At 41.8% G+C, this 26,953-nt stretch overlaps 1 protein-coding gene across 1 annotated transcript in view; it reads left to right on the forward strand.

Annotated features, from left to right (window-relative positions):
* rassf8b (Ras association domain family member 8b) overlaps window positions 1-26,924 on the forward strand; it is a 40,584-nt gene extending 13,660 nt beyond the window's left edge. The window contains exons 2-9 of the mRNA XM_084050460.1: window positions 7,433-7,603; window positions 15,564-15,920; window positions 16,504-16,730; window positions 17,775-17,981; window positions 19,065-19,139; window positions 20,616-20,738; window positions 22,576-22,705; window positions 23,356-26,924. Coding sequence (XP_083906586.1) covers window positions 7,501-7,603; window positions 15,564-15,920; window positions 16,504-16,730; window positions 17,775-17,981; window positions 19,065-19,139; window positions 20,616-20,738; window positions 22,576-22,705; window positions 23,356-23,471 — 1,338 coding nt within the window. The 5' untranslated portion in view covers window positions 7,433-7,500 and the 3' untranslated portion in view covers window positions 23,472-26,924. The remainder of the gene's footprint in view (window positions 1-7,432; window positions 7,604-15,563; window positions 15,921-16,503; window positions 16,731-17,774; window positions 17,982-19,064; window positions 19,140-20,615; window positions 20,739-22,575; window positions 22,706-23,355) is intronic.
* Window positions 26,925-26,953: the final 29 nt, after the last annotated feature.

Genomic DNA, 26,953 nt, shown 5'->3' on the forward strand with positions numbered 1-26,953 from the left:
TCAGCCAGGTTTCAGTCACATTCACCTTGATGTGGATCATACCTTTCATACGGAGGCTTCCTAGATGCTGTTTAACGATCCATTATTATTCCAACAGGACAAAGCCCAAGGCTATAGATGAAAGATATATAGGGACCTTTATGCACTTTGCAGTGCTTTTTTTCTTTTTACTGTTTTGACCTGTACCAAGATGAACTCTTGATTTTTTTGTGTGTGTGGGACATTTTCACAAGTGCGTGATATATCATGTTAAAGAAGGGCGTATTGACAGAAAAAAATATCATTGAGAAATGTTATTGTTTTAAATAAGTTATTTTTCAGCTGAAGCCCATAATGTGATATAATCACATTCATCAAATATGAGTTAGTATTTGCTTTAGGTTAGTTTTGATTTGGGACTGTGTACTACTGTGAGACACTGAATCAAGGCATAGATGTTACTATATATTCAGGTGTGGCCTTAAAGGGACATTTCACCCCTGGAAGAAACTGACCCAATGGTAATGAAGTTTAGGACTCAATTATTATTATTTTTGTGTATGATCTGTGTTTTGAGATATATAGTAATCTTCGAACATCTCGTGACGTTATTTACGTCACGAGATGTTACATCATTCCTTTCCGCACTACATGTTGTCTCGACGCGTCATGCAGCCAGCGGGCAGCCCCCCGCCCCCCTCCTGCCAGAGATTTTAGACACAACAGAACACAGAAAACAGCCCAAACTGCGCATTTGTTCGCGGACCTTTTGTTAAATTTGAAGAGTGACGCATTACTTTACCTGAGTTACATCTTCTGATAGTTGTACTTGAATGTTGACATGAAATAATAATCCTGTGTAGTGTTTCATAAGCGCAAGCGTGAAAGAATCCAAATACAACGTGGAGACGGTAAACAAACTGACTTCCAGTGTTGCCAGATATTGTGAAAGAAATAAGAAACCAGGTCTATGAAAACAAGCCCAAAAGAAGATAACTAAGCCAAGAGCACTTTAAACCTAGACATGGGATATTATATATTTGAAAAATGCCGATCTACAAGCTCACAACACGTTGTGATGTTACCCATTGTGAGCTTGTAGATCTGCTATTTTCCAAAAAATCTTGAGGGGAAAAAGTGCAAAATGTGGAGTATTTTTTAATCGTTTTAACAACACATATTTGGTTGGGGCTTCCTGGCACAAATTATAATTTCAGATCGGGGTCCGTGGAAAAATACATGAACATCTTTGAGAACCACTGGTTTAAACAACAATCAAAACATTTGGAAACAAGCCCAAATATCAACTACATTTTAGAAAGAAGCCGCTTATAATAAGCAGACATGGCAACACTGCCATGCTGTTTCAACGTTGTTGTTGGAGATCCCACCCACACCGAACCACCCCTGCCACAAGGAGGGGCAGTGCACCAAAAGCATTATGGTCATTGTAGTAATAAGCAGTCCAGTCAAAACCTAGTCAAACACACAGATTTCATTATTTTTCTGGCCATAGGGTGCAAATTTTAAATTGTGCTACTGTTATCTACTACAAATACTATTACCATTGAGTGATTGCAGTTTCTTCCAGGGGTGAAATGCTCCTTTAAGGATCTGGGATCCCATTTCAAGAGCTAATGTGGGGCCCCCATATTCTTCGCAGCAACAACACCTCTCCTCTTCCTGTCGTCCCTTCACAATAAAGTGTCTCCCCTTTACCTCCTAATGCCCCACATTTTACCCATGTTATTATTAACAGGAAATAGGTGTAACTTAACAGCATGGGAGAGAGCGAGGGAGACAGGGGGGCCCCCGACTGGCGGTCAGTCAGTCGGGGGCGGGGCCCATTTCAATTGAAGGCGAAACATAGATAAGGCCACCACTGAATATATTTCATAGTGTGACATAGTTGGGTCCATTTACTACCGTAGCTAGCTACTAGTAAACATCTCATATTTAATTATATCCCTGTTTTTAATAATTGCACTTTTTGTACTGTACTGCCTTGACGACACTCTGGGTGCGTAGCAGGCGTACGGATCAGGTTCTGTGAAATGCCCTTACTTTCAGTATGATTGTAGTGCTAGAGATGTATGGAATGGTACAATAAGGCACAGCATCATCTTAAACCCAAAGGCTGCTTTGATCCGTTTTTTGTTTGTTTTGTCTTTACTGAATACCATTTACCGTAGTTGTATAGGTCACTTAGTAAAGATATAGTCTGCATGTACAGTAAAGACTTAAGCCTGAGTTTTGTTGCTTATACACTAGTATCGTGACGTGCACCAATAATTGCTGATCTAAAATTTCACGACACGTTGCAGCACAACAGTTCACCACCTCTGACAGACAATAATTGTGTTTATGTTGTACTTGTACATACAGTATGTGTGTGCATACTGCATGGAGGCGGTTCATTTGATTAGTGAGGTAATGAACGTATGAAGCTTCACTCAGCAGGTACATCGCAAGAACAGCGGTTGATAATATATTGCATGTTTTTACGAGTCTGTGACATCTATTTGTGGTTGGCACATTAGGCCGAGTGACAGTTGGAGGGCGTTTTGTACAGTAGAGTTATCTTGCCAACAGTATAGTTATTTTATTGAAAAGGTGACCCTAGTTCTGGGCAGCATCTCCCAACATCCCAGAAAGACATCCTTGAGATGTCTCTAAGAAGAATCCTGTCTCTTACACAAATGGACACCTCTGGCCCTTGTATCGTACTTAATGAAGTGAATGAGTTACTCTCGTCACTGTGTTTGCTATCGTCTCTTGCATTGATGAGGCCATGATTGTATTTGTGTCATAGCCGGGTGAATGACTTCAGCACACATTCTCTCACAGCAAGAGTAATAATTGGTGTGTGTGTGTGTGTGTGTGTGTGTGTGTGTGTGTGTGTGTGTGTGTGTGTGTGTGTGTGTGTGTGTGTGTGTGTGTGTGTGTGTGTGTGTGTGTGTGTGTGTGTGTGTGTGTGTGTGTGTGTGTGTGTGTGTGTGTGTGTGTGTGTGTGTGTGTGATGAGTGAGAGACTCATATTTATGTGTCTCAACGACAGTGTGACAACTAAATTAAACCACAGTGTGATTTCAATATTGAATGTTATAAAACAAACATTTCATTATTGCGACATTTACCACAGCAGTGAAAATTAATAGTGTTAATAATATGCTGTTTGTAATGCAGTCATGTCCTAGGGTAGGGGAAGTTACGTAAGTACCTCACAAGGACCAACAAGAACAAAGTAAACTTGAAAATCATTAGCCTATAATACATACTGTACCTGTATGAGAAGGAAGGAAAGAAAGAAAGATAGAGAGTTAACAGAGTTACATTCTTTCCAAATGCTATTTGAGAGGTTTATGTCAGGACTTACTGACATTCATAATGCACATTTATAATGCACATGCCTCCTAAGTGTGTATCTTACAGTGGCTTTGACTGGTATCCAGTAATTGCTTTGCGGTTGAGACATTCCTGTCTCTGTTGCTAGTGTTGCTGTACATTTATCTCCCCTTTGCTGTCTGTCATCACGCTTTCCTGTCCATCTCAGTAAAGAGTCTTACAAAAGGAGCAGAGTGGACAGAGTGGACTAAACCACTCTATAAAGAGTGGTTTCACTTAAGCTTACATCTAACTCATGACAGATGTTGGAAACGGGAACAGAGGAAGACTTCCAGTGAAGATGACATCACTGTCCTTCAGGCGTCTCCAAGAGTCCACCCAATCTGACACAAACACTGCGTCAACTCTCTTCTCTCTTTGTTTTCCCAACATTGAAAATTCGTTTTCTATTGTTATGTGAGTTTATTATAATTTAATAAGCAAAGAATATGCTTCATTTTCAGACGACATTGAGGCTTAATCAGGAGTTTAGGCCAGGGGTAGGCTGAGTGGTGGACATTGCTCTTGTCTTTGTATGTCTTTATGTATGTATGTAAGTATTTCATTTTTTTTGTCATGTCAAATGTGTGTACGATGTGTGTTTATGTGTTGCATACAGTACGTGGCTGCTGGGTCGCAAGACAAATTTCAGTGTGAACTGACAATAAAGTATTATCGTATCGTATTCTTTTTTGTTCTTGTTCGCTCTGAGACATTGACCACATGGTCAATGTCCATCAAAATGATCCCAGAGCGAGAAAAAGAGACAGAGAGAAAGAGACAAAGACGGAAAGAGAGAAGCAGAGATAAAAAGTCTTTATCTTTATTCAGCTTTCTGTCTCTCCTTCAGTCCGCTTGGATTTTTTGTCTCTCTCCTTTTCTTCCACCCACCCACTCCACCCGGATTCAAATGTCAGGAAGTGCTACAGTAATACTGGCATTATTCTGTGTGATCCCATTACTATGGAATGAATGGGATGGAGTTGAAGACAAATTCTCCCTGTGGGACAGAGTTCTATGTTGTTTAGTTCAGTTGTGAAATATGTAATGAGGTTGTCTGTGTATGCCACTCTGTCTGCAGTGACTCAATGCACTGTATCATTTTCAAATCACAACACAAGGGTTGCGGCCATTTAATATTGCCCAGTCCTGCTTGACCATTGACCACATGAACCCGAGTGCCCCTATTCTGGACCAACGCAGAAAATAGCTGGATCTACAAGCTCACAACGCGTCGCTATGTGATGTGTTGTGAGCTAACATGGTCTAACATACCAATGGAATGAAAAAGTTAAAGAACCGCTGGTCTACGGTTGGTGGTCAAAGGTCAAGGTCGGCAATGAGCCACACAGCTCATCTATACGCACCTCTAGGTTGCCCTCGTTTTTGTCTAAAGTCAGTTTTGCCTCTTCATCTCCTCTTCCTGTGACTCATCTCATTTCTCATTATTCATCTGCTCCTCCATATTTCCACTAGCATTACCCTTTTCCATCCACCACCACTGTCCCCCTCTCCTCCTCGCCCCTTCAACCCCCCTCTCTCCCTCATTCCCTTACACTGAACTGTATTCATGGAGGTATGAGCCTTTATGAGGCATCTGGTGTGTGTGTGTGTGTGTGTGTGTGTGTGTGTGTGTGTGTGTGTGTGTGTGTATGTGCGTGTGCGCGTTGCGGTTGCAGTGAACAGAGCATTCTGCAGTAACTGTCTCCAGTTACAAATCATCCCGTTTTCACGCTAAACGCTGGCCTTGCCTTTTACCAGTTCCCCTCCTTTAGTGTAAAAGACGAGCAGAGCAGGATAATATAATGTGGTTTCTATGGGGGAAACACCTCCAGGGAGGGGGACCTGTGTGTGTGTGTGTGTGTGGTTCTGGTTATGTTCCAGTTTGTTATGAAGATGGAAGGGCTTTAAAACCGTTAAAAGAGCCCACTGGCTGGCACTCAAGTCAAGGATCACAGCTCAGCTTAGAGGGCAGTCAAGAGAACCAATAGGATACTACACACACACACACACACACACACACACACACACACACACACACACACACACACACACACACACACACACACACACACACACACACCGGCACATTCACACTCACACGCATAACTCTGCATTCTTGCACCTATTGTACGAGTGACAACTTTACGAGTATGAATGTGGCATGGTTACGCACATACATGCACACGCACGCACACATACGCACATGCACGCACAGACCTCCCGCCCAACAGGGGGTTACAACAGAGAAGTCAGAACATTAAGCATCTGCTCTGCTGTGCTCTGTTGCGTTGGACCTTGCTGTCACCCTCTTGCCAGCTTGGTAATGACTGCCTCTCCTCTCCCCTCCCCGCTGCCGAGGTGCTTGTGTCAGCACTTTGAAAATGGCTGTCGTTCCACGCGTGTGCATGCGAGAAGCCGGCGTCCGCTGGAAGCTTTCGTTCTTGCCCGCGCCGCATGGCACCGACAAATGAGAAAAAGGGTAAAAAAAAAGAAAAGAAAGAAAATTGGATGAATGAGGGGAAGGTCTGTGGGAGGCTGGGAGCGGACTCACTCGCATGCTCGCCTGCGTACACATACACATGCGCGCACACAGCTCCAGAGAGCCTTTACTCATGGGTTCTCTCATTAGTCGTGCTCAACAGCTGTAACAGGGATCTTGTGTTGTAGTTGTGTATTTTTCATACAGCTACAGCCTAGTCTCACTACAGGCTGGTGCAGTTTCTTAATAATGCTGCGTATTTTAGCCTCATACTTGTGGCACACAGGGCCTGAGTGCAGTACGTTTTCTATTCTAACTAAAATACGGCACAAGGTGATATGAGATATGAGTTTATTATTATGTATTCCATTGCATTTCTCTATGTGTTGATTTTGTTTATTTTTTTACAAGAATACAGAATCAAATAATGTAAATATTCAAGTAAAGTAAAAACAGCTCAAAATTGTACTTAAGTACAGTACTTGGGTAAAGGTACTTTGCTACTCTCCATCACTGACTGTAATTGTTCCATATTAAACAGTGAGCAATGCTGCCAGTGCCATGTTCCTCATGCCACTTCTGAAACACACAATACTGCACGTAGTACAGCAAAGATTGTACAATGATTGATAATGATATAATGATTGATATAATTGCCCATCTGGCAGGAGAGTAGGGACATCATTCCTGCACATAGTGAATGTGCCAGCTCAGGGAGAAATGATGGCAATTCTACAGCCTCTCTCTGGGGAGGATTGTCTGTCGTATGTTTCTCTTCCTTATCTACCGTGATGTATTGAATTTAAGTTCAATTTAAAAGATGTAGTTCTACTTTTATCAAGAAATCATTGTAGCGAGGCTTGTATTGAATTAAGGCTGGAAGATGGAAGATTCTTGTAGAGAAAGCATTTTTAACCCATTAAGACCTGGAACTGTGTCATTTTTAGACTTGAGCTAAAAAGCATTATTTTACACTTTGGGCGATTCAAAAATAGCAGATACACAAGCTCATAGCGCGGCACCGAGTGCCGCGCTACGAGCTTGTAGATCTGCTATTTTTGAACATTTGTGAAAATGTGTGCAAATCTTTGAATATATATATTTTTAAAGTGAACATTTTTAACTCAAATCGTTGCTTCTGGGGGTCCCTGGAACAAAATATTTTGATGGGGGTCCGCGGCAAAATACATATCATTTTGGGGGTCCTTGACATGAAAAAGATTGAGCACCGCTGATATAGAAACATACGTTTTTCAGAATACTGTTGAGATTTAGGAGACATGTAGAATCGGCTTCAGGTCTCAAGGTGTTAAAACAATGCCATTATCAGCAGAATATGTGTATCAGTATGTTATATGTATTGAACATCCTTATCTGACCCTTGCACTGTGTTTGTTTTCATAAAAAAATAAAAAATATTGTAGTTAGAATTTAATCGTAAAAATACCGCTGGCCTTATGCTATTGATAACTAACTACTCTTTCAGGTTATTCATTCTCCTCTATGCCCTCGCTCTCCAGTGTCATCCTAGTTTTTTTCAAATAGGCTGACCTGTAACTGTCATTTCCCTATTTTTATTCTTTTCTAGGATGTCCAGGAGAGTCCAATTAGTGCCCCTGTGTGGTGTGGAGGAATGAGGGCGCCCGGGTGAAGGTCATGGAGCTGAAAGTGTGGGTGGACGGCGTTCAGCGCATCGTCTGTGGAGTCACTGAGTTCACTACATGCCAGGAAGTGGTCATCGCTCTGGCCCAGGCCATTGGTAAGTTACTGGGCCTTTTTAGTAGCGGTGCAACAGTTAACCCATTGAATCCGGGAACGCATGTCTGTCATTTTAGATTTCTTTGGCTATTCAAAAATAGCCGATATATAAGCTGAGCTTGTAGATGTGCTATTTTTGAAAAATCCTGAACATTTATGCAAATCTTGAATATATTTTTTAAAGCTAACATTTGTAAAATATTTTGTTCCAGGAACGGCCAGAAGCAAACATTTGAGTTACAAATGTTCGCTTGAAAAAAATATATACTCAAAGATTTGCACAACTTTTCACGATTTTTCAAAAATAACAGATCTACAAGCTCATAGCACTCGGTGCCGTGCTATGAGCTTGTATGTCTGCTATTTCTTAACAGCCAAAGAAATCTAAAAATGATAGAGATGTGTTCCCGGTTTGAATGGGTTAATCAAACTAATCGATTATAAACAAACTATTGTATGTTAAAATAGTTTTAACTATTATATACACTATGTTATAGTGTATATTTTGGAGTTCCCAGGCCTAGTTTAGTCTCTGCTAACAAGGCCTCCTCCTGTTCTCCTGACTTCTCCTTGGTGCCAACTGGTGAGGGCAGAGAAATCAATAAAACTGAAGTCTGCTGCGTACTACAAACCACAGCAAACTATTATGTATTTATTTAATTATTTTCGGTTTGGTCAGGGCTTCCCCGAGCCGAAGAAAGTTGGGCAAAAACAATTGTTTTGTACTTGGCTCCGCTCTAGATTTTGAACTTTTGACCCGTCCACTGAATACACTGCTGGAATTTTTATTACATCAGCCTCTGATATGCATTGACATTATTTGTCACAGAAACATTGCGGTTTCTGGCAATAGACACTGGGCAATGTGTGTGCTACTGTATCTCTCTCCATTAAATAAGTGCTATCTGGTTGTGTTTGTAGTCGCTCAGAAAGGGAGTTTTTTTGTACCTCCTAACATCCTCAGACAACCTTATTTCTAAACTGTCCATGGAACGTTGCTGTCAGATTGCAGACATAAAACATGTCATAAGACAAAGCATAAATCACGAGCGCATTGAGCGTCTGACCAATGACGCGTGATGTTTGGCTAGCAGAGGAGTTTTGCTAGTTGGAAAATCTTGGAGGTGCAAGAACTTAAACGCCGACAAGGCACTGTCGAAGTGCTTAAGACGTCATTTTGTTCTTATATTGACATGCCAAAGCTGAACAATGTTCTTCGGTTTGGGGTATGCAGCAGGCTTACGGGTGATGATCCCTGAACACAGTTAAGCTTCACACGACTGTAGATCCTGCAAAATAACATAGAAGAGCAGCCTGATGCACACCATGAGTCATACATGAATTATTGAACATGTGGTCTTGTATCAATCACTCGGTGAATAGAGCATGAGACAAGTACTGTGTCGGCCGGTTGGGGGTTTGATTCCCACGGGTTCTGACGGTGCTTTGCACAAGTGACACTTCCTGACTAAAATATTTACTGTGTGGTGTTGTAATGGTCAATCAATAGAGCGTGACACTAACGTTCCCATTCCAATGAGGCAGCCCATGATGAATGTGTGTAATATCACACACTTATGGTACCATAATATATTTTGGATACAAGTGTCAATATGGCATTTGTTAACACATTAAATATTGAAGCGATGAGTCCCAGGAAACACTTAACATTATTCATCCATACTTTGTATATTTTCTTGGATGAGGGTGGGGGTTTGGGGGCTTTGGCAGTTGAGGTATCCATAAACAAATGACATTGTGGCTTCACTCAAAACTTGCAGAGCAGTGTTGCACCAAGAAGAAGCCAATATGATAAAATGTTATTCACATGTGCTACTGCTAGAATGTATTGTGACAGGGGTGTATAGATCAAAGACCCTTACACTGTAGAACATTTGAATAAAAATACATCCAAAAACATGAGTAAACATGGAGCGAGCGTAGAGAGAGTGGAATGAGGTGACACGTGACACAGCAGGTCATGAGCCAAATTCTAAACCCATGATGTCATTATTAGGTCAGTGTGTGTGGTATGTGTACCAAGCCACCAGTATGCCAACCAAAAATCAATCGCTAATTCCCAATGTCAACGTACAATGTCAATATACAGTATCCTCTCATGTCGGACGTTGATTTAACAGACTGGTAAGGAGTTTAGATAAGAGGAAGTATCTACATTAACCCTGGCATCCTTATTTTGGGCATGTCATTGTAGGCAAAAAAATATTCTTTATTCTCCGTCATATGCCGGTATATGTGGTGAAAATAGCCGATCTACAAGCTCACAATGTGTCACAATGCGGTGCGTTGTGAGCTTGTAGATCGGATATTTTCACTGCTCGTATGATGTGTAGATCAGGCTTAAGTGGTTCTTGGTACACGTGTCGGTAAATTGCCTAATACGTACATTATGTTATGTAAATGGCATTTATGTCATGTAAATTGTCTATGAATTGAATACCAAGGACCCCAATGGAAACGAGACCGGACGGACCTTTTAGACAAAGTATTATAAATGTACTGTAATTGTGCTGTTTACATTTTTGCCTAGTAAAATATTCAATCAATCAATCAATGACCTGGGCAGACGGTTCCAGGGCGAACAAGATGACTTGAGGGATTCGAGTGTCCTCCTTGGGTGAGCCTGGTCGTTTGGGCGTACAGTAGATCTGATCTCATTCTTATTAGAACTAGAACCTTTGGCACAGATTCTGTCTAATGTCCAATAGGTCATATGACCTTTTCATTGTGACCTTTTCCATGCGTCTTTACAAGGGCTGCATGATTAAATATCTGCATCACTGTGACAACATTCTTCTTTGTTTGTTTTTCCAATATTTTTTGTCATGCATCTTTAACACAAATGGTGTAAGGCCATAATAATTGAACTGTGAATTGGGTGGGAAAGGTGAAAATTTGGGTTGTGCTACATAACCATTTGAGGTCGTCTATCTGCGCTTCAAAATGGTTTGGCATCCTGTCTCCATCATTTCTCTGGATAACAAGAATATCGGCATGTTTCATTAAACGTGGACCACAGTGAAACTGAATTCACTCAATTTGGCCCCTGGGTGAGAGAAAACTTCAAGAGCTCCTGGTGTAGATGATATTTTGTCCTATATAAAAATCTCTCTGCTGGGACCTTGGGGCTGTTGGCAGTCGGCAGTATTGGCAGACAGTCTGTCTGGGAGGCTGTGAGATGATAGATTGCAGTAAAATGAGAAGTGACTAGTGGGCACAAGGCGAGATTTTGAGCATCATAAATGGGCTGTGTAAAAAACGAGATGAGCCTTACTTAGCAGACGTGGCTGCTGTGACAGGTTCAGTGAGCAATCGCAGGAAATTAGTGAAGCAAATTGACATTGTCACTCATAGGTGCTGATCCTTTTCTCTTTGTTTTAACATGGGTGCTACCCAAGTGGGATTTTCATTTATGGGATTTTCTAAATCTGATGTCAATGTTCGTATTCATTTCCCGTGAAGCTCATAGGTGTTCCCTGTGCTTTACAGAGGACTCTTGACTTTTGACCATGAAAGCCCACATTCAGAATAATTTGCATGCTAACAACATGTCTGTGCCAGGCATTATCAGGGTTGAGATTTATTTGATTTACATACCATTTAATACCAACTAATGTATGCCAAGCTACTGTATGGAAAGTGCACTGATAAAATCGAATAAGGTGACTCATAGAGTACTTATATAGGCTGAGATTAACTGACTACATTTGCAGAGAATTAGGACATAAAATATCTCAGTAATTGCACTTTGTGGATCTGATTTGGTTGTCGTGTGGCAGGAGTAGGCTTAAGCTGATATTCAGTGAACAATGCACAATAGCTCATCCTGCCTGTTAATAGTTATATTTACAGGAACATGATTGCTTTTCCTTTGTTTTAATATGACTGGCTAAAGCTAAACTCATATCGCTATCTGCCAGTCATAACATAGCCAGTATGCAAAAAGTTGCACTAAAATAAACAAATGACCCACAACCCAGTTATATGATTAAATGTCATCTCGCTGACCTGTCACGCTGAACAATAGAGGATAATCACGGCAGTGAATTAAATATGTAACTTATTGCACTGACTGTGCCTGACATTTTTTAAACTCTGATTTACTTTAAACCATTCGATTGTTAAGACGTGACGTTGCGCCCCGCTAGAATAACTTCCGGGTCCAAGTGTTTTAATGTTAATAATAATAATGTTAAATCATAATAATAAATAAATACTTTGTACTTCTATGATATTAGCATTAAGACCCTTATTAACCCTCAATGGTTCATTTCTGAAAAAGGAGGTTATTGTAAAAAGATTTACGGGTTCCAACATGTTGTTTACAATGAAGAGTGGACGGCGCTGGTGCCTTTTGGACCCGGACGTGACATCGGACTACAAAATTACGTCAGACTTAAGAACCGAATTAAGACCGGGAATCTTTGCTTCTGGGGATCCCTGGAACAAAATATTTTGAGATGGGGGTCCGTGCCCAAATACTTTTTTTGTGGGGGCCCTTAACATGAAAAGGTTTTGAGAACCACTGATATTATGGCAACATACTGTGGGCTTTTTCAAAAACATTTTGTGGAATCGGCCTCATGCCTCAATGGGTTAAGTGGGTTCAAGCTGAGAGTTGGTGAAGAATTGTAGAATTGGTATCTTAGTAACCTGCCTGTTTTACTTCATTAATCGTAAGCGAGGCAAAAGTTTGAAAAAATCGTGATAGTGACATGAAGTCATATCGCCCAGCCCTGGTCTTCAGGTAGGATCACTCTGCTACACCTTGAACTTCGTCACTGTCAGGCGCAAACCTTGTATTTCCAAAACAGTTACTTTACAGGAAATGGAGAAAAAACGTATGTGTTCCAATAGATCAATCTGGTTATGATTTTTTCACAAGGTCTTGTTAATACTTTTCATTTGTTGAATATTTATAAAACCTCACAGATAGACTCAAGAATTTTAACTTTCACTTTCTAACTTTTTTAATAGTTGTGAATATAGCAGAAGCTCACAACATATCATAGATGTTGTGAGCTTGTAGATTCGCTATTTGTTGCTACTTTTGTGTGACATTCTTTTATGACAATTTCAGCATTATTGAAATGAAAAAAAAAAAGAAAAACATAAAAAGATGAAATATGCAGATATGCACATAGCCTGGTAAACCCTCCCTCCAGAAATCTCATTTCAGAAATCAAATGGAAATGAGATTTCTGGAGGGAGGGTTTACCAGGCTAATATGCACACGGTTCACAGTAAGAAACCTACAGGATATGTGTTTGTTTTCCAATGTGTTTTAGTATTGGACACTATGGCTGTGTTAAGTATTTATTGGTAACAGCATAGGGGGGCACCAAGGAAGAGTGGGCACCTCTGTGTTAAATTGGCAATTTTTTCCAAAATGTAAAATAAATATATATTTGGAAAATGTTTTTTTAAGTAAACATTAAACAATTAAGGTCTAATATTTCTACAATTGCCACAAATGACGGATTATTTTAAGTCTGATAATGATGCATGTTCACATCATGTATACTTTACAATACTTAAGACCATTTTTCAAATATTTTCCTCTTTTAACATTTTGCACAAAATAGCCAATTTTACATCGAAGTGCCCAGATGTCCCTAGTGCCCACCTATCCTGTATCCCTATCTATTAGCTCGGTAAACTGCCTGCCATTCATTGTGTGCCGTCTTTCACACTGATGTCTTTTCCCTTCGTTTTTAGAGTGGTTGACTAAAGCCACATTCAACCCCCTATCTATCTGTCAGACACAACAGCATGTATGCGTATATGCCAGTCTCCTGTATAATACATTCAAGAGACTCAAAGGGGTTCATTTGTCACTCACTCATACAAGTACAAGCAGTGAAATGTCGGTGTCATGCTCCGCAGACTGTGCTAACAATAACAAGTAATAACAATGTTTATTTTTATAAACACAGTTCTTATATGATGCAATCTAAGATTTGCCTATGGGGATTCCAATACAAGTAATAACGCTGTGACCCAGGGGTAGTGGGAGTCAGGACGTCGGTACTCTATAGCCATGCGTTTTGGGAACCCCGGCTTTAGAGCAGTGATGCTCAACCTGTGGCCCGCAGGCCGTGAGGATATTGCAAGTGGGCCCCCAAATAATTGACAATACATTAAGATTTTAATGATAACATAACATTAATGCAAAATAATACATATAATATTAAAAAAAAAGTAATTATATTCTTTCTTTAAAACATTGAAAAAACAGTTTTCATTGTGATACCGATACATACAGTAGGAACTTAAAGTACACTATGTTAGTTCCATTGATCCAACACAATCGATCATTCAAATAAACTGACCACCTAAGGGGTCAGATGGGTGGGCGGCGAACGCTGTCTAGATTTTCGAGTGGGCCCTGATCCTGAAAAGGTTGAGAACCCCTGCTTTAGATGAATTAGTCATGCTCAGTGAGCACAATTGCAGTTATTTGCTTGGTACACTATCCTATCTCTGGACGTGTGGGATCTTATGTCATTACTCCCTTTTGTTGGCTGAAACTTAAATCAGCCTTCACTCTGTCGGTTGCAATGAATACAGTGTGCGGGGAAAGAAAGGACAAAAACCAACCAAAGAAAAACAAACAACCAGTGTTTATGAAATCTATTTTTATGTGAAAAAGCGTTATTCCTAACCATTCACAAAAAAAGATGTCCTCTTCATCACAACACTGTAGCTGACATAAATCTTGGCCTAATGTGCACGGATACTACCACGTCCCTTTGCAGTGCCAGAGGGGGTTTTCTGTGACACGCTGAGCCATTGTTCCGTGTAGGAGTACAGAGATTTCTTTGAGAGTTAAAAAGCATGTGTATCTTTCACTGTGGTGCTGAAGTAGAACTTATGGCATTCAGCATCTTTTGTGTGGAGTCCGGGCTTTTGTCCCATCCGGGCTGCTTTGTAGTGAATGGCTTCCAGCCTCAGCTGTGGTGATGAATGTGTTCCTTTTATGAGGGGTCTTAAGGGCTGAGGAAGGGAGGTGTGTGTGGGGGGGGGGGGGAGTGGTGTTTAGCTCTTATCTACATGTGTACAGACAGACATGTACACAGAAAACGGCTTTAGGTACTGTATGTACATGCAGGCGCGCGCGCACACACACACACACACACACACACACACACACACACACACACACACACACACACACACACACACACACACACACACAGAGTACATCCAGTACGCTAGGAAGGATAGCTAATAGCTTATACCTTGGAGCACAAATGTGGGTGGGTGGGCATACCCCACACACACACACACACACACACACACACACACACACACACACACACACACACACACACACACACACACACACACACACACACACACACACACACACACACAGTGAAGCATTGAACTCTCACTCACCCCTGATGCTTTGTGTTTTTGTTGTGCCTGTAAAGTTCCTTTATTGAAGACGTGTCATTATTGGTACAGTGCTTTGACTCTGCATACAGCTGCAGCGTGGGAGAGTTGTAAATGGATCTCCACTCTAGCAAGCAACAACAAACACAACATTATTAATGGCCTGTTGAGGTAGTTGCAGTAAGAACAACTAAATAAATGATAATAACTAACATGTATAATTTATTTCATTATATTTTATTTAAACATAAGCTTCAGTATAATTTATATATACACATATACTGTACCTGTGTGGTACGACAAAGTGAAAATGTAGATTGTTTTTAAAATTTCAGAAAATATCTGAAAATATTCATCTATAATAACAAAATAGGGATGGCAGGTAGGACGTGGTTAAGACAGCTTTTAGTAAAACCATACATCTTATCACATAAGTACCATGTTTTTGCTTACCTTGCGGTCAGTAGCGATCAATGTATATTATGTGTGTTCAAACATTCGATAAATCTACCCCCCCCCGCCTCCCCCTTTTCTCCTCCCAGGGCGCACTGGCAGGTACACGCTGATCGAGCAGTGGCGCGGGACAGAGCGCCACCTGGCGCCCCACGAGAACCCTGTGGTTTCCCTCAACAAATGGGGCCAGTACGCCAGTGATGTCCAGCTGGTTCTCCAACGAACGGGGCCCTCGCTCAGCGAGCGGCCCGGCTCGGACGGCCAGGCCCGCGTCCCGGAACGCGGCTTCTACCGCCAGAGCCTCCCGCCCCTGGCCAAGCTCCGCCCCTCCGCCACCGTCAGCGACCGCTCACTTAAGCGACGGGAACCCAAGCGCAAGTCTCTGACTTTCAGCGGAGGGGCGAAGGGACTGCGGGATATATTCGGGAAGAGCAGGGATAGTGAAGGTATGGATAGTGAAGGTCCGGGTACACAAGATGCTCTGTGAACTCAGTGGTTCCCAAACCTTTTCAGCTCAAGACCCAAAAGCGAAATTTGGTGTCTCCCGGAGTTCAAACAAAACCCACAAAAACAAACCTGATGAATTAGTCACTTCATTAAAGCCCTATTTAATAATAGTGAAAATAGCCGATCTACAAGCTCACAATGTGTTGCATCGCAGATCTATTTTAATTCATTTTATACATTTTTTTCATAACAAAAACAATTTATTTTAGACATTTTTGAAACTTAGAAATTGGAAATCTTGAAAATAATTGATGTTTGGGAATAACTGCTCTGAACTGCTCTGACTAGAAATGGAAGGCTGTATTCTCTAGGTTACAATGTGATGTTAAGCCTTTTCTGTCTTTCTCTCCAACCTCCAATCTGTCCATCTCTACATACATTTGTATCATCTTTCCATCCATTTTCTCATCTATTCATCCGTCTATCCATGCATGCATCCCTCCCTCCCTCCTACCCTTTCTCACATTTCTTTTCCCATGCATCCTTCCACTGATAATCACGCATCCACCCATCCTCTCCCAGCCAAGCAGCAGCAGCAGCGTGCTGTCAATCTGAACCTGACCAGGGTCACCGCTGGGACCGGTGTTTTCTACAGCAGTGGGACGAGCTCTGCCCCAGGGAGTCCATCCAGGGAGCTGGGCCGTCTGGTCCAACTGCAGAAGGACAAGCTCCAGGCACTGGAGAGCCGTCTGATGATGTGTGAGGCCGAGCTCAGGGACTGGGACGAGGTTACAGTCACACCCGATGAGGTCAGTGTGGACTGGACACCACCAGATCAACATGCTCTGTAGTTGGTCAAATATGTTTACACAATGTACAAGAAATGTGACTGGGTGGATACTTGGATACACGCACGCGCACATGCTTACAGACTAGGAAGTAGTGATGCGCAGGCCGACCCGTAGGCCGCGGGGCGGGCAGGCGGGTTATAGATTACGACGCAATTATCGCGGGCCGGGCGGAGCGGGTCAACCCATGGAAGAAAGAAAAAAAAAACACTGCAACACACCTCTCTCGCACGTGCTCTCTCTCCCTCCCTCTGTCCCCCTCTCTCTCTCTCTCTCTCTCTCTCTGGAAAGCAATTAATGGACTTGCTTGTGTGTTGAGAAGTTGTTGTTTTTTGTTTTGGGGGCGGGTTGTGGGACGGGACGGGTCGTTGATTTATATGAATTTTTGCGGGACGGGTTGGGGCGGGCTGGGCTCAGGTGCGGGGCGGGCGGGGCGGGTTATGAAAAAACCTGACCCGCGCATCACTACTAGGAAGAACAGAAACGCTAATGTTACGCTCTCCAACCATACTGTGTATATCCATACACCAGTGGTGGAGAAAGTACTCAAATGTTTTACTTAAGTAAAAGTATCAATACTGAAAAGTATTCAAAATCAAAATGTACTTAAAGTACCAAAAGTACAAGTACTAAAATGTTTGAAAATAGCAGATATACAAGCTTGACGCGTTGTGAGCTTGTGGATCGGCTATTTTCAAATAGCCTAGGTATAAAATAGGGCTAAAGTGGTTAATGTATGTTTCATAATGTATTCATTTATATCTGCAAAGTAACTATTAACTAACGTTTTGAAATAATTGTAGTGGAGTAAAAGTACAATATTTGCCTCTGAGATGTAGTGGAGTAGAAGTAAAAGTATAGACAATTGGAAATACTCCAGTAAAGTAAAAGTACCTAAACATTGTACTTAAGTACAGTACTTGAGTAAATGTATTTAGTTACTTTACACCACTGCCATACTCTGCTATACAGATGGATAAAAACACAATTTATCACTTCATCCAGAGCGACATGAACCTGGAGGAGGAGTTGCTACTGATGGAGCAGCAGGTGAGGAGGAACGAGGCCGAGATGGAGGAAGAGGAGTTCTGGCAGAACGAGTTCCAGATCGAGCAGGAGAGCGAGAGACAGCTGAGGGAGCAGCTAGTGGAGCTGCAGGGCCGAGTGAGGGACTGTGACTCCCGCCTGGTGGACTACCTGTCCAGGATACAGGTGAGAAGAGTGTGTGTGTGTGTGTGTGTGTGTGTGTGTGTGTGTGTGTGTGTGTGTGTGTGTGTGTGTGTGTGTGTGTGTGTGTGTGTGTGTGTGTGTGTGTGTGTGTGTGTGTGTGTGTGTGTGTGTATTACTATACTTATGAGGACCAAACGTCCCCACAAGAATAGTAGAATATGAGAAAAAGATGTTGTGAGGACCATTTTCTTGGTCCTCACAAGAGAAATTTTTATTATATGGTTGAAAAAAGATTTTTAGTTGTTTATCATTTTACTAAGAATTCCAATAAAAAAAGTAAAAAAAAATTAATAAATTAGAGCTATGTTTACAATTAGAAAAAGATTCCGGTTAGGTTTAGGATTTAGACCTTTAGAGGTTAGGTTTAGGGGGTTGGGGTTTGATTTTCCCCTATTTTATACTTAGTTGTGTGGCGATGTCAAACACTGCAAAATAGCCGATCTACAAGCTCACAACGTGTCGCAGCGCGACACGTTGTGAGTTTGTAGATCTGCTATTTTTCGGCTTTAGACTTGCGGTTAAAAATACCCCCAAAAAATCATAAATCAATCATAAAATCGGCTTCCTAAAATGTTGATGTACTCACAAGTATAGTAATACAAACGTGTGTGTTTGTGTGTGTGTCACTTTCTAGTCTCACCTAATCAGACCTTTATGCATGCCTTTTTAACCACGTAAGCCCGAAAGATGTTTCTCCCTCAAATCTGCTGCAACATAAGTTTACACATTTTGCCATGCTTTCTTGCTCTTGTTTTGTAATGTTAATTACATTTGGTGATATCCTCTGTGATATCTTGTGTCTGTGTTGATGTTTTTATGGAAGTGCTGTTGTGCCCTTTCCTGTATCACCAAATAAATGCACTCAATCATTAAATCAATCAATCAATTCCTATGATGTCAACTGGATAGACACTGTGCTACTATGTAGAAGTACAGTTTGTCTGTATGTCTTGCTAGTTATAATTGTGATCATGCCATCAGTTTGAATTCTAACTACAGTAGCTGTTCAGTAGGCACCTTTACACCTCATACTAATCTTACAGTATTTCTTACTCTGTTCCGTAGACCATGGAGACGGGGCTAGAGCAGGAACGGCTGCAGCAAGAGGCGGAGCTTAACCAGCAGGCCAATGAGGAGGAGGTACAGTCCTTAAGCTTGATAGCATGTATAGTGGTACTCAAACATTTTTGAGGACCCCCAAATTGATATGTATTCGGTGGCGGACCCCCATCTGAGAAGATTTTGTGGCGGGGGCCTCTATAAAAGAAGATTTGTATTGAAAGGTTTAAAAAACCCCACAAGGACCCCTGGGGGTCCCTGGATCCCACTTTGAGAACCACTGATGTAGTAAGTAGAAGGACAGTGAAGATGGACAAGAAAGTGAGGTTAGAGACACCGCATTAACTGGAAAGACCTTTTCTTTCCATGGTCTGTAGAACACAAACCATAGTGTGGAAACTGATTAGCAGATAAGGATAGCTTTCCGTTTGACAGGACTTGGTGTTTCAATGTGGGATTTTGCTAGTGTAGCAGAGTGACTCTGAGCCTCTCCCTGAAGACCAAAAAAGCTGAATATCTGCCCCGGCCAAGGGGGGAATCCCCTTTAGGCTAGTGGATAGATAAGATGTTTGGCTTTAGTGTCCCTTCCCACGTGGGAGACCCAGGTTCGAATGTATGTATGTATGTATGACGAAGGAATAATCACTTTTTAAAGACCTATATATTTATGTGGCATCGTTCAAATCTGCAGCTGCAAATGACTCCACAAAAAATACATAAATAAAATGTATGTATGTACAAGTAAATAAAAGCAGAACATTATGTATACATGCCGCATAAAAATAACCCTGCAAGAAGCATCATTTACTGTTTTTACTGGACTTTCACACTACTGACAAGGCCTAGCCTCGATCTCCAGGCTTTTATTGTTAGTTTTGCTAAAAAATAAAAGCCTGGACCAGCGCGTCGGTGTACCCGATATAGGAAGTGTTTCATTTCCCCAACCAACCAGAGTGCAGTGGGCATCGCTCGTAATGTTGTGTTGACGGGGCGGGGGCTGACGGACAGATCGGTGAACCAATGGGATCACACGCATTCTCTCGCCGGAGATGTTAAACACGCCCCTTTAGGTCAGAAAACAGGAGCGCTGGTGCAGCCTAGACAAGGCCTGACCTTGATTAGTCGACTAACGAATCGTATATAAAATAAATAAATAAATAAAGGTTTTTCAATTATTCGACTGAGAGATTGGCCTAATTTGTTATATTAATTAACTAATAGTTTGAAAAAATAGGATATACATCATGATTTATTGGGAAAAACCAAGCAAGTATATGTTTAATCAGACATTAAGCACCCCTACGACCCAAATGGAATGTCCCTCTATTGCATCTTTTTTGCATGATTCGATTGGCAGTCCAATAAGACTGGATCGACTGCCAATCTCAGTCGAATCATGTAAAAAAAAAAGAAGAAATGTTGCATTAGTCGACTATAGGCAACATTTGGTTGATCAGAGTCGACTATAGAAATCCTTAGTCAGGGACAGGCCTACTACTGACCTTGTAGAATAGAAAGTCCGTCCAAAGTCCAACCTGGCCTCTCCATGTGTTTCAGCTGCGAGTCAAGCTGGGGAAGGTAAGGGCGGAGCTGGAGGTCCAAAGCCAGCACACAGCCAGACTGGAGAACAGCTGCCGAGTCCTGGACCGCTCCCTGGGCCAGTACAGCAAGAGGCTGCAGGTCTGAGCCCTGAGCACTGTTTGATTTGGCCTTTTGTAGGAAAAGGGCACCCCACAGAGCAGTTAACCCATTCAATTCCGGGAACGCGTCACTGTCATCTAAGATGTCTTTGGCTATTCAAAAATAGCAGATATACAAGCTCACAGCGCGGCACTGAGTACCGCTGAGTACTATGAGCTTGTAGATCCGCTATTTTTGAAAAATCTTGAAAATCTTTCAATATATGTTTTTAAAGCGAATATTTGTAACTCAAATCTTTGCTTCTGGGGGTCCCTGGAACAAGATATTTTACAAATGTTTGCTTTAAAAAATATGTATCTATATAAGATTTTCACAATCTAAAAAAAATAGCAGATCTACAAGCTCAAGCTCAAGGCCTCACAAGCAAAAATAGCAGATATTCAAGCTAATAGCGCGGCACCGAGTGCCGCGCTATGAGCTTGAATATCTGCTATTTTTGAATAGCCAAATAAATCTAAAATGACAGAGATGTGTTCCCGGTTTTAATGGGTTAACCGGAACTTTACACACTGCACTGTATCTTCTTTAGACATACTCATACTGTACTACATATCTTGTTCAGAGGGAGAAAGTTCCTGACTATCTCCAGGAAAGCAACTTTTAAATCGGTTCCCATATTTTAGAGTAGCCTGATTTGTACTTGGTCGCACGCCATGTCGCGCACCAAAAATAGCCAATCTACTATTTCGGCTACTATTACTATGTCACTGCACGTCGCAGTGCGACACGTTGAGAGCTTGTAGATCGGCTATTTTCGGTGCGAGACACCTGTGCGCTACTAAGTATAAATCGGGCATTAACCCTGCACAACCTTATCATGGCAGTGCAGTTTACAGCCTGCTTTTGCGCTATCTTTCTTGAACCAAACTTTCTACCAGTACTTGGAAAGCAGTGTTTTCGGGTAGTGCTCTCCTGTGGAATAAAGCCATAGAATGGGGTCAGAGAGATTCTGTATGGAGGAGAGCGATTTAATCCTATCGGCCCATGCAGTGTTGTATACTGGCTGGCTCCAGTGAACTGGGTGTGTGCAGCATGAGGGAGGCTTTCACTGCATTCTTCAGCTGATTACAGAGAGGCCTGAGTGAGGACACAATCCCCTGGCCTGGAGTTGCGTAACCAACTGAAAACTAGTTGAGTTCAGTTTCAGTGTGTACTTTCAGTGTAGTTCCACCGTGCTTGTGTGACAGTGCAACTCAACGCAATGTGAAAGATGGAATGGCCAGTGAATAGGCTCGCTTAAAAGACCTGAGGACGATTCTACAAATGCCTTCTAAATCAGTAGTTCTCACTTTTTTCACAAATGTCCAAACATAGCAGATGTACAAGCTGGCAGCATGGCACGAAGTGACACACTGTGAGCTTGCACATCTGCTATTTTTTAATAGCCAACCCTAAAATCTAAAATGGCACAGATGCCTTCCCGGTTTTAATGGGTTAAATGTCCAGAACTCTTTGACTCTTTAAGAAGGTTTTGAGCCTACATTTTCAAATGTTACCATCTTTCTGATCTCACGGGTTAAAGAGACATTCCGTCTGTCCATCCTCTGTAATGTATATCGTTATTGACGGGTGGAAACCTTGTATGTCCACGCTTTAAAAATGTAAAAACATGGTGGAAATAGCAGATCTAGAAGCTCATATGAGCTTGTAGATGGGCTATTTTCAATGCTTTTGTCTGACACTGTTCTGTTGTATGATGAAGTAGGGCATTCATGTACAAAAAAACATGAGAAATATTGAAATATGGAGATAGAAGGTTTCTGCCCGACAGCGACGATAAGATCCATAATGTATGACTCTGTGATTGCCTCTTCAGGAGAAGGAACAGGAGTTGGAGCAGCTTACTAAGGAACTAAGGCAGGTCAACTTGCAGCAGTTCATACAGCAGACTGGAACCAAGGTCACTGTACTGCCGGCCCAGCCCAACCTGGAGGACAATAATAATGGTAAATACACACACACAGACACACACGCACACACATGCACACACAGAAGCAATAGGAAAAGGAGCAGCTTAGGCCTAACCCTTCTTTAAGGGCAAGCTCACTGAGAACATGTTCTTTATGGACTGTGGGAGTCTGCAAGGTGAGGTGGTGCTGTACTGTATGTCAAACTTCAACATGAAGATAGACAGATGGCTTCTGGTTTACCTTGAAAAGTCACTTGTGTGTGAGCATGTTTATTCTCATACTGAAAGACACCATTGCTGTCTGTAACATCGCAAATTAGTGATACTTTGTGTGAAATGTCATTGCCTGAATCTGAAATTATTTCAAATGCATGTTTGAAATCTTCATTCACAAGTGTTGAAAGATTATAAATGTGGATGCAGTGACATCTTGTGGACGTACTCGGTACATGTTTGATCCTGTAAGTCAAGCTTATAATATAGAGTATTCTATCACTGCAAGGCTGTGATAGAATACTATACACCTTTAATATTATTTACTGCAACTAGTAGATAGAAGTCTTCCAAAAAGACCAGTCTCCTGCCAAATACAACTTCAATTGCTAAACTGAATGACTGCTAAACTGAATTACAGTTATCAATTACTATATTGATTACCAATCATTTCTTCTGTGATCTTTCTTCTAGAAATCGACTCTGGTTCCCTGAAACGACTTGGTTCCTCCCGCCTCTTACCCAGTGACCTTCGAACTCTACAGAACCCCATCTCATCGAGCCTCAACCCAGAGGGCATCTATGTCTGACCCCCTTCCCCCCCTCCCCCCCCCCCCCCCATCAGACCAGGAACCTGGGTGACCTCATGGTCAGAGGTGCCAAACGAGCATGGGGGTATGGACCATTCCAAGGGTCCTGGACTGATTGGGACTGTGAGGGATTGGTTGGTTTATCATGTTGAATAAAACACTGGGGTTGTCACAGAACCCAGCATTTCAAGCTGCTCTCCTGCTCATGGGTTAAGGAGACTGATTGACTGACTGCCCTGTGACCGGAGGGTGGCAGGGTAGAGTCTTCAATAACCCCGAGCATCTGTCCTGCAAAAAAAGTGTCCTTGAGCAAGGCACTGATTACCCCTACCAGCGCCAGGCAGAGGTGCTGCTGTGTGGATAATCCTGCTGTCTGAACTCCCTGTGGAGAAGGCCGGGTGAAATGGCAATTATCCCTCTTCAGGATGAGTGGAGCATCGCATAAAAATATCCCTGATTGAAGAAAAAATATGTTAAATGTTTTACAAGCAAAGGATCCAGTTTTTATCCTGCTTCATTAGTGAAAGCTTGCTGAATCTTTCCCTATACCCTCCACGGTCCCTGTTGTGTCACCACTCACCTGCTGACATTCTCATCTGTCTTTCCAACCTATCAGGACTAAAAAAAATCCCACTGATGTCAAAATATCGTATGTGTGCCCAACAAGTGCAACAGCAAGTGAGTGGACACTCCACGCCTGTGGAAACACACTGCAAATCTTCAAGAGTTGCCTGTGCGCAGAATTACCTACTGCAAATGAGAGTATTATTTTGACTTGTGTTGACAATGAATGATGTGTTTTCTGGTGACATAGGGTGGTTGAGACGAACACTGTAGTGAAAGGGTTGTTTTTTGTTTTTGTTTTTTTGCACTGTTTTACTGTTGAATATGAAGAAATATAAGAGAACATATAAGAGTTTGTTCTTATCAGGACGGAAACTTTGGACACATGCACCCACGTTCATTCACACACACACATGGACAGACACACACGTGAACACAAACGCGTATACAATGTGCATACAAAAGGGGTAGACACGTCACACGCACGTGCGCGCACACACACACACACACACACACACACACACACACACACACACACACACACACACACACACACACACACACACACACACACACACACACACAGCTACTGTATATTATGACCATAGCCATATCCAATTGCCTTACTGTGGTATTGCACATTGATCCAGAGGTTAATAAACAGCTGTAAAATATATTACGTTTTACAGTTACAAAAATAAAACACACGGTAGCTATTAAACTATACTGTATGCCATATAACTTAAATCTAACATTATGGCTGCTAGGGCAAGTGATGTCAGAATGAATGATTAATGGCATGAAGACTTTTAGAGATATGGCTCAAAACTTTGTGTCAGAAGCAGTCACACAATTTAATAACATTTTCTTTTTTTTCCGTGCATTAACAGAAATGGCAATATCACATATTTATGACAAAAGACCAATATACAAAAAATAAGAAAAAGAAAAAAACTTTTACAAAGATCATATTTACTCTACTGACTAGTGACTAGAGTAAATCTGATCTTTAAAATTGGTTTGCAATATTGATTATCCAGCCTTGCCACTAGGTGGCAGCAGAGCATAGAATGTTCAGATTGCCTGTGCTCAGAATGCCTGTGTGAGATAGTCCACCGGTTCTCAAAGTGGGGTACAGGGACCCCCAGGTGTCCTTGAGGGGGTTCCACACACACACACACACACACACACACACACACACACACACACAAACACACCACCTACAATAAGTGTTATGCCTACCGGCCATAGTAATTTCTCTGCATTCTCCCTCATTTGCAACCATTTAATGAAACTATGCCGCCTGTTTACTAATCATTTCTCTGAACTTAAGATGTCTCCGAAGTACCAAAGCTAGTGTGACAGAAACATAACACAGTTACATCAATGTACATTTTATTTTAAATATGTATGTTGGATATTTGCGCATTGAGACTTTTTGTCAGACCAGCACCATATACAGTATCACTAGTGGCAAATATCTTTGCTTAATTTGTGTTTCACCCATGACATTCAGCATAGGTGGGGCTTTATCACATACAGCCGGGCCGAAAGTTTACAAAATGACAGAAACATACGTGTATTTTGAGAGTAATTTTCAGCACTGCTCTGTTCTGTGTGCAGTACTTACGCAGTCAACCCCACATTTGGTACACTGCAGAGGATCAGCCATACACTGATACATTTACTTAACAGTACTTTGTGGGCCAGGTCTGGCTGCTATTGTAGTTACCCCCATTTCTAGGTCATGCTAATCTCTCTGAACAGACAAAAGGAGAGATCCTGTTCTCAGATTCTGAGTGACACTAATCGAACTGGGGAGGTGGAACTGCATGTACGATAAGAGAGTTGATGTAGTGTCTGCATATTGGCAGGACGTCTGTGAGGAATCGGCGAGAGCAGTCTGCATTGCAAGATGACAAACTTTCTCTCAGAGATTGTATAAGTGATGGACCCCCCCCCCCCCACACACACACATACACACACACACGCATCTCTCCTCAGCATGCAGTGCTATCGTCATGGCAACCGTGGAATCCAGCTGTGACATCAGAGTGTGTAAAACTCGACTAACACAGGAAACCTGGCCTCTCACTAACATGGAGGAGATACTAATGGCATGCCTTACCAAACATCAGAACACTGTATATAATAACAATAATAATAACATTAATGATGATAATGTCTACATATCACAACAGTCTATGGGATATTTTTTTAAGAACTTTGAGATCTTGGAATAGAACAGTGGTGAAGACGTTAACCACTTACACCCCAGCATCCGTATTGTGGGGAAAGCTTTCGCTGAAAATAGCAGATTGACAGCTTATCGATAGGCTATTTTCAGTGAAAGCTTTGCCCACAATAACAGAAAACTGCAAATACACTAGCATAGAGCCCTGAGGGACTCCGCTCAACGATATGGGGTTTTAAGTGGCTAGGGGTGGTTTATACTTTGTTGCGTGCCGGTGGCGCACACCGAAAATGGCAGATCTATTATGCAATTTTCCGTGCTGGAAATGGCACGCAACCAACTATAACTCATCCATTATGATTGTGTTGAGCCTCATCACTGTAAATGCCATAAGATTGGCAGTTCCGAACGTGCATGCATTGAAGGTTGGCGATTGATTCATTTGGGATGGCTCTCTGAATGGATCTAGTGTTGAAACTGCTTGAATTGTTTTCTACTGTTGGTAGTGACAAACAGGTTCTTTCACAGTTGGTGGATATACATACATATCTCACAGTCTCAGTGACTGTAGGTGTAGAATTGATGCTGCATTGCTGGTAGCCTGCATATGCTATCAAAAATGAAGTATAATATGCAAAGAACAATGAAAAAGGGATTGAAAGGTATCTTGTCTTAAACGAGCTGTAGATGCACATGTCGACTAATAAAGATGGAATAACTTGCA

Source organism: Gymnoscopelus microlampas, assembly GCF_963454915.1.
Source record: "Gymnoscopelus microlampas genome assembly, chromosome: 23".
NCBI lineage: Eukaryota > Metazoa > Chordata > Actinopteri > Myctophiformes > Myctophidae > Gymnoscopelus > Gymnoscopelus microlampas.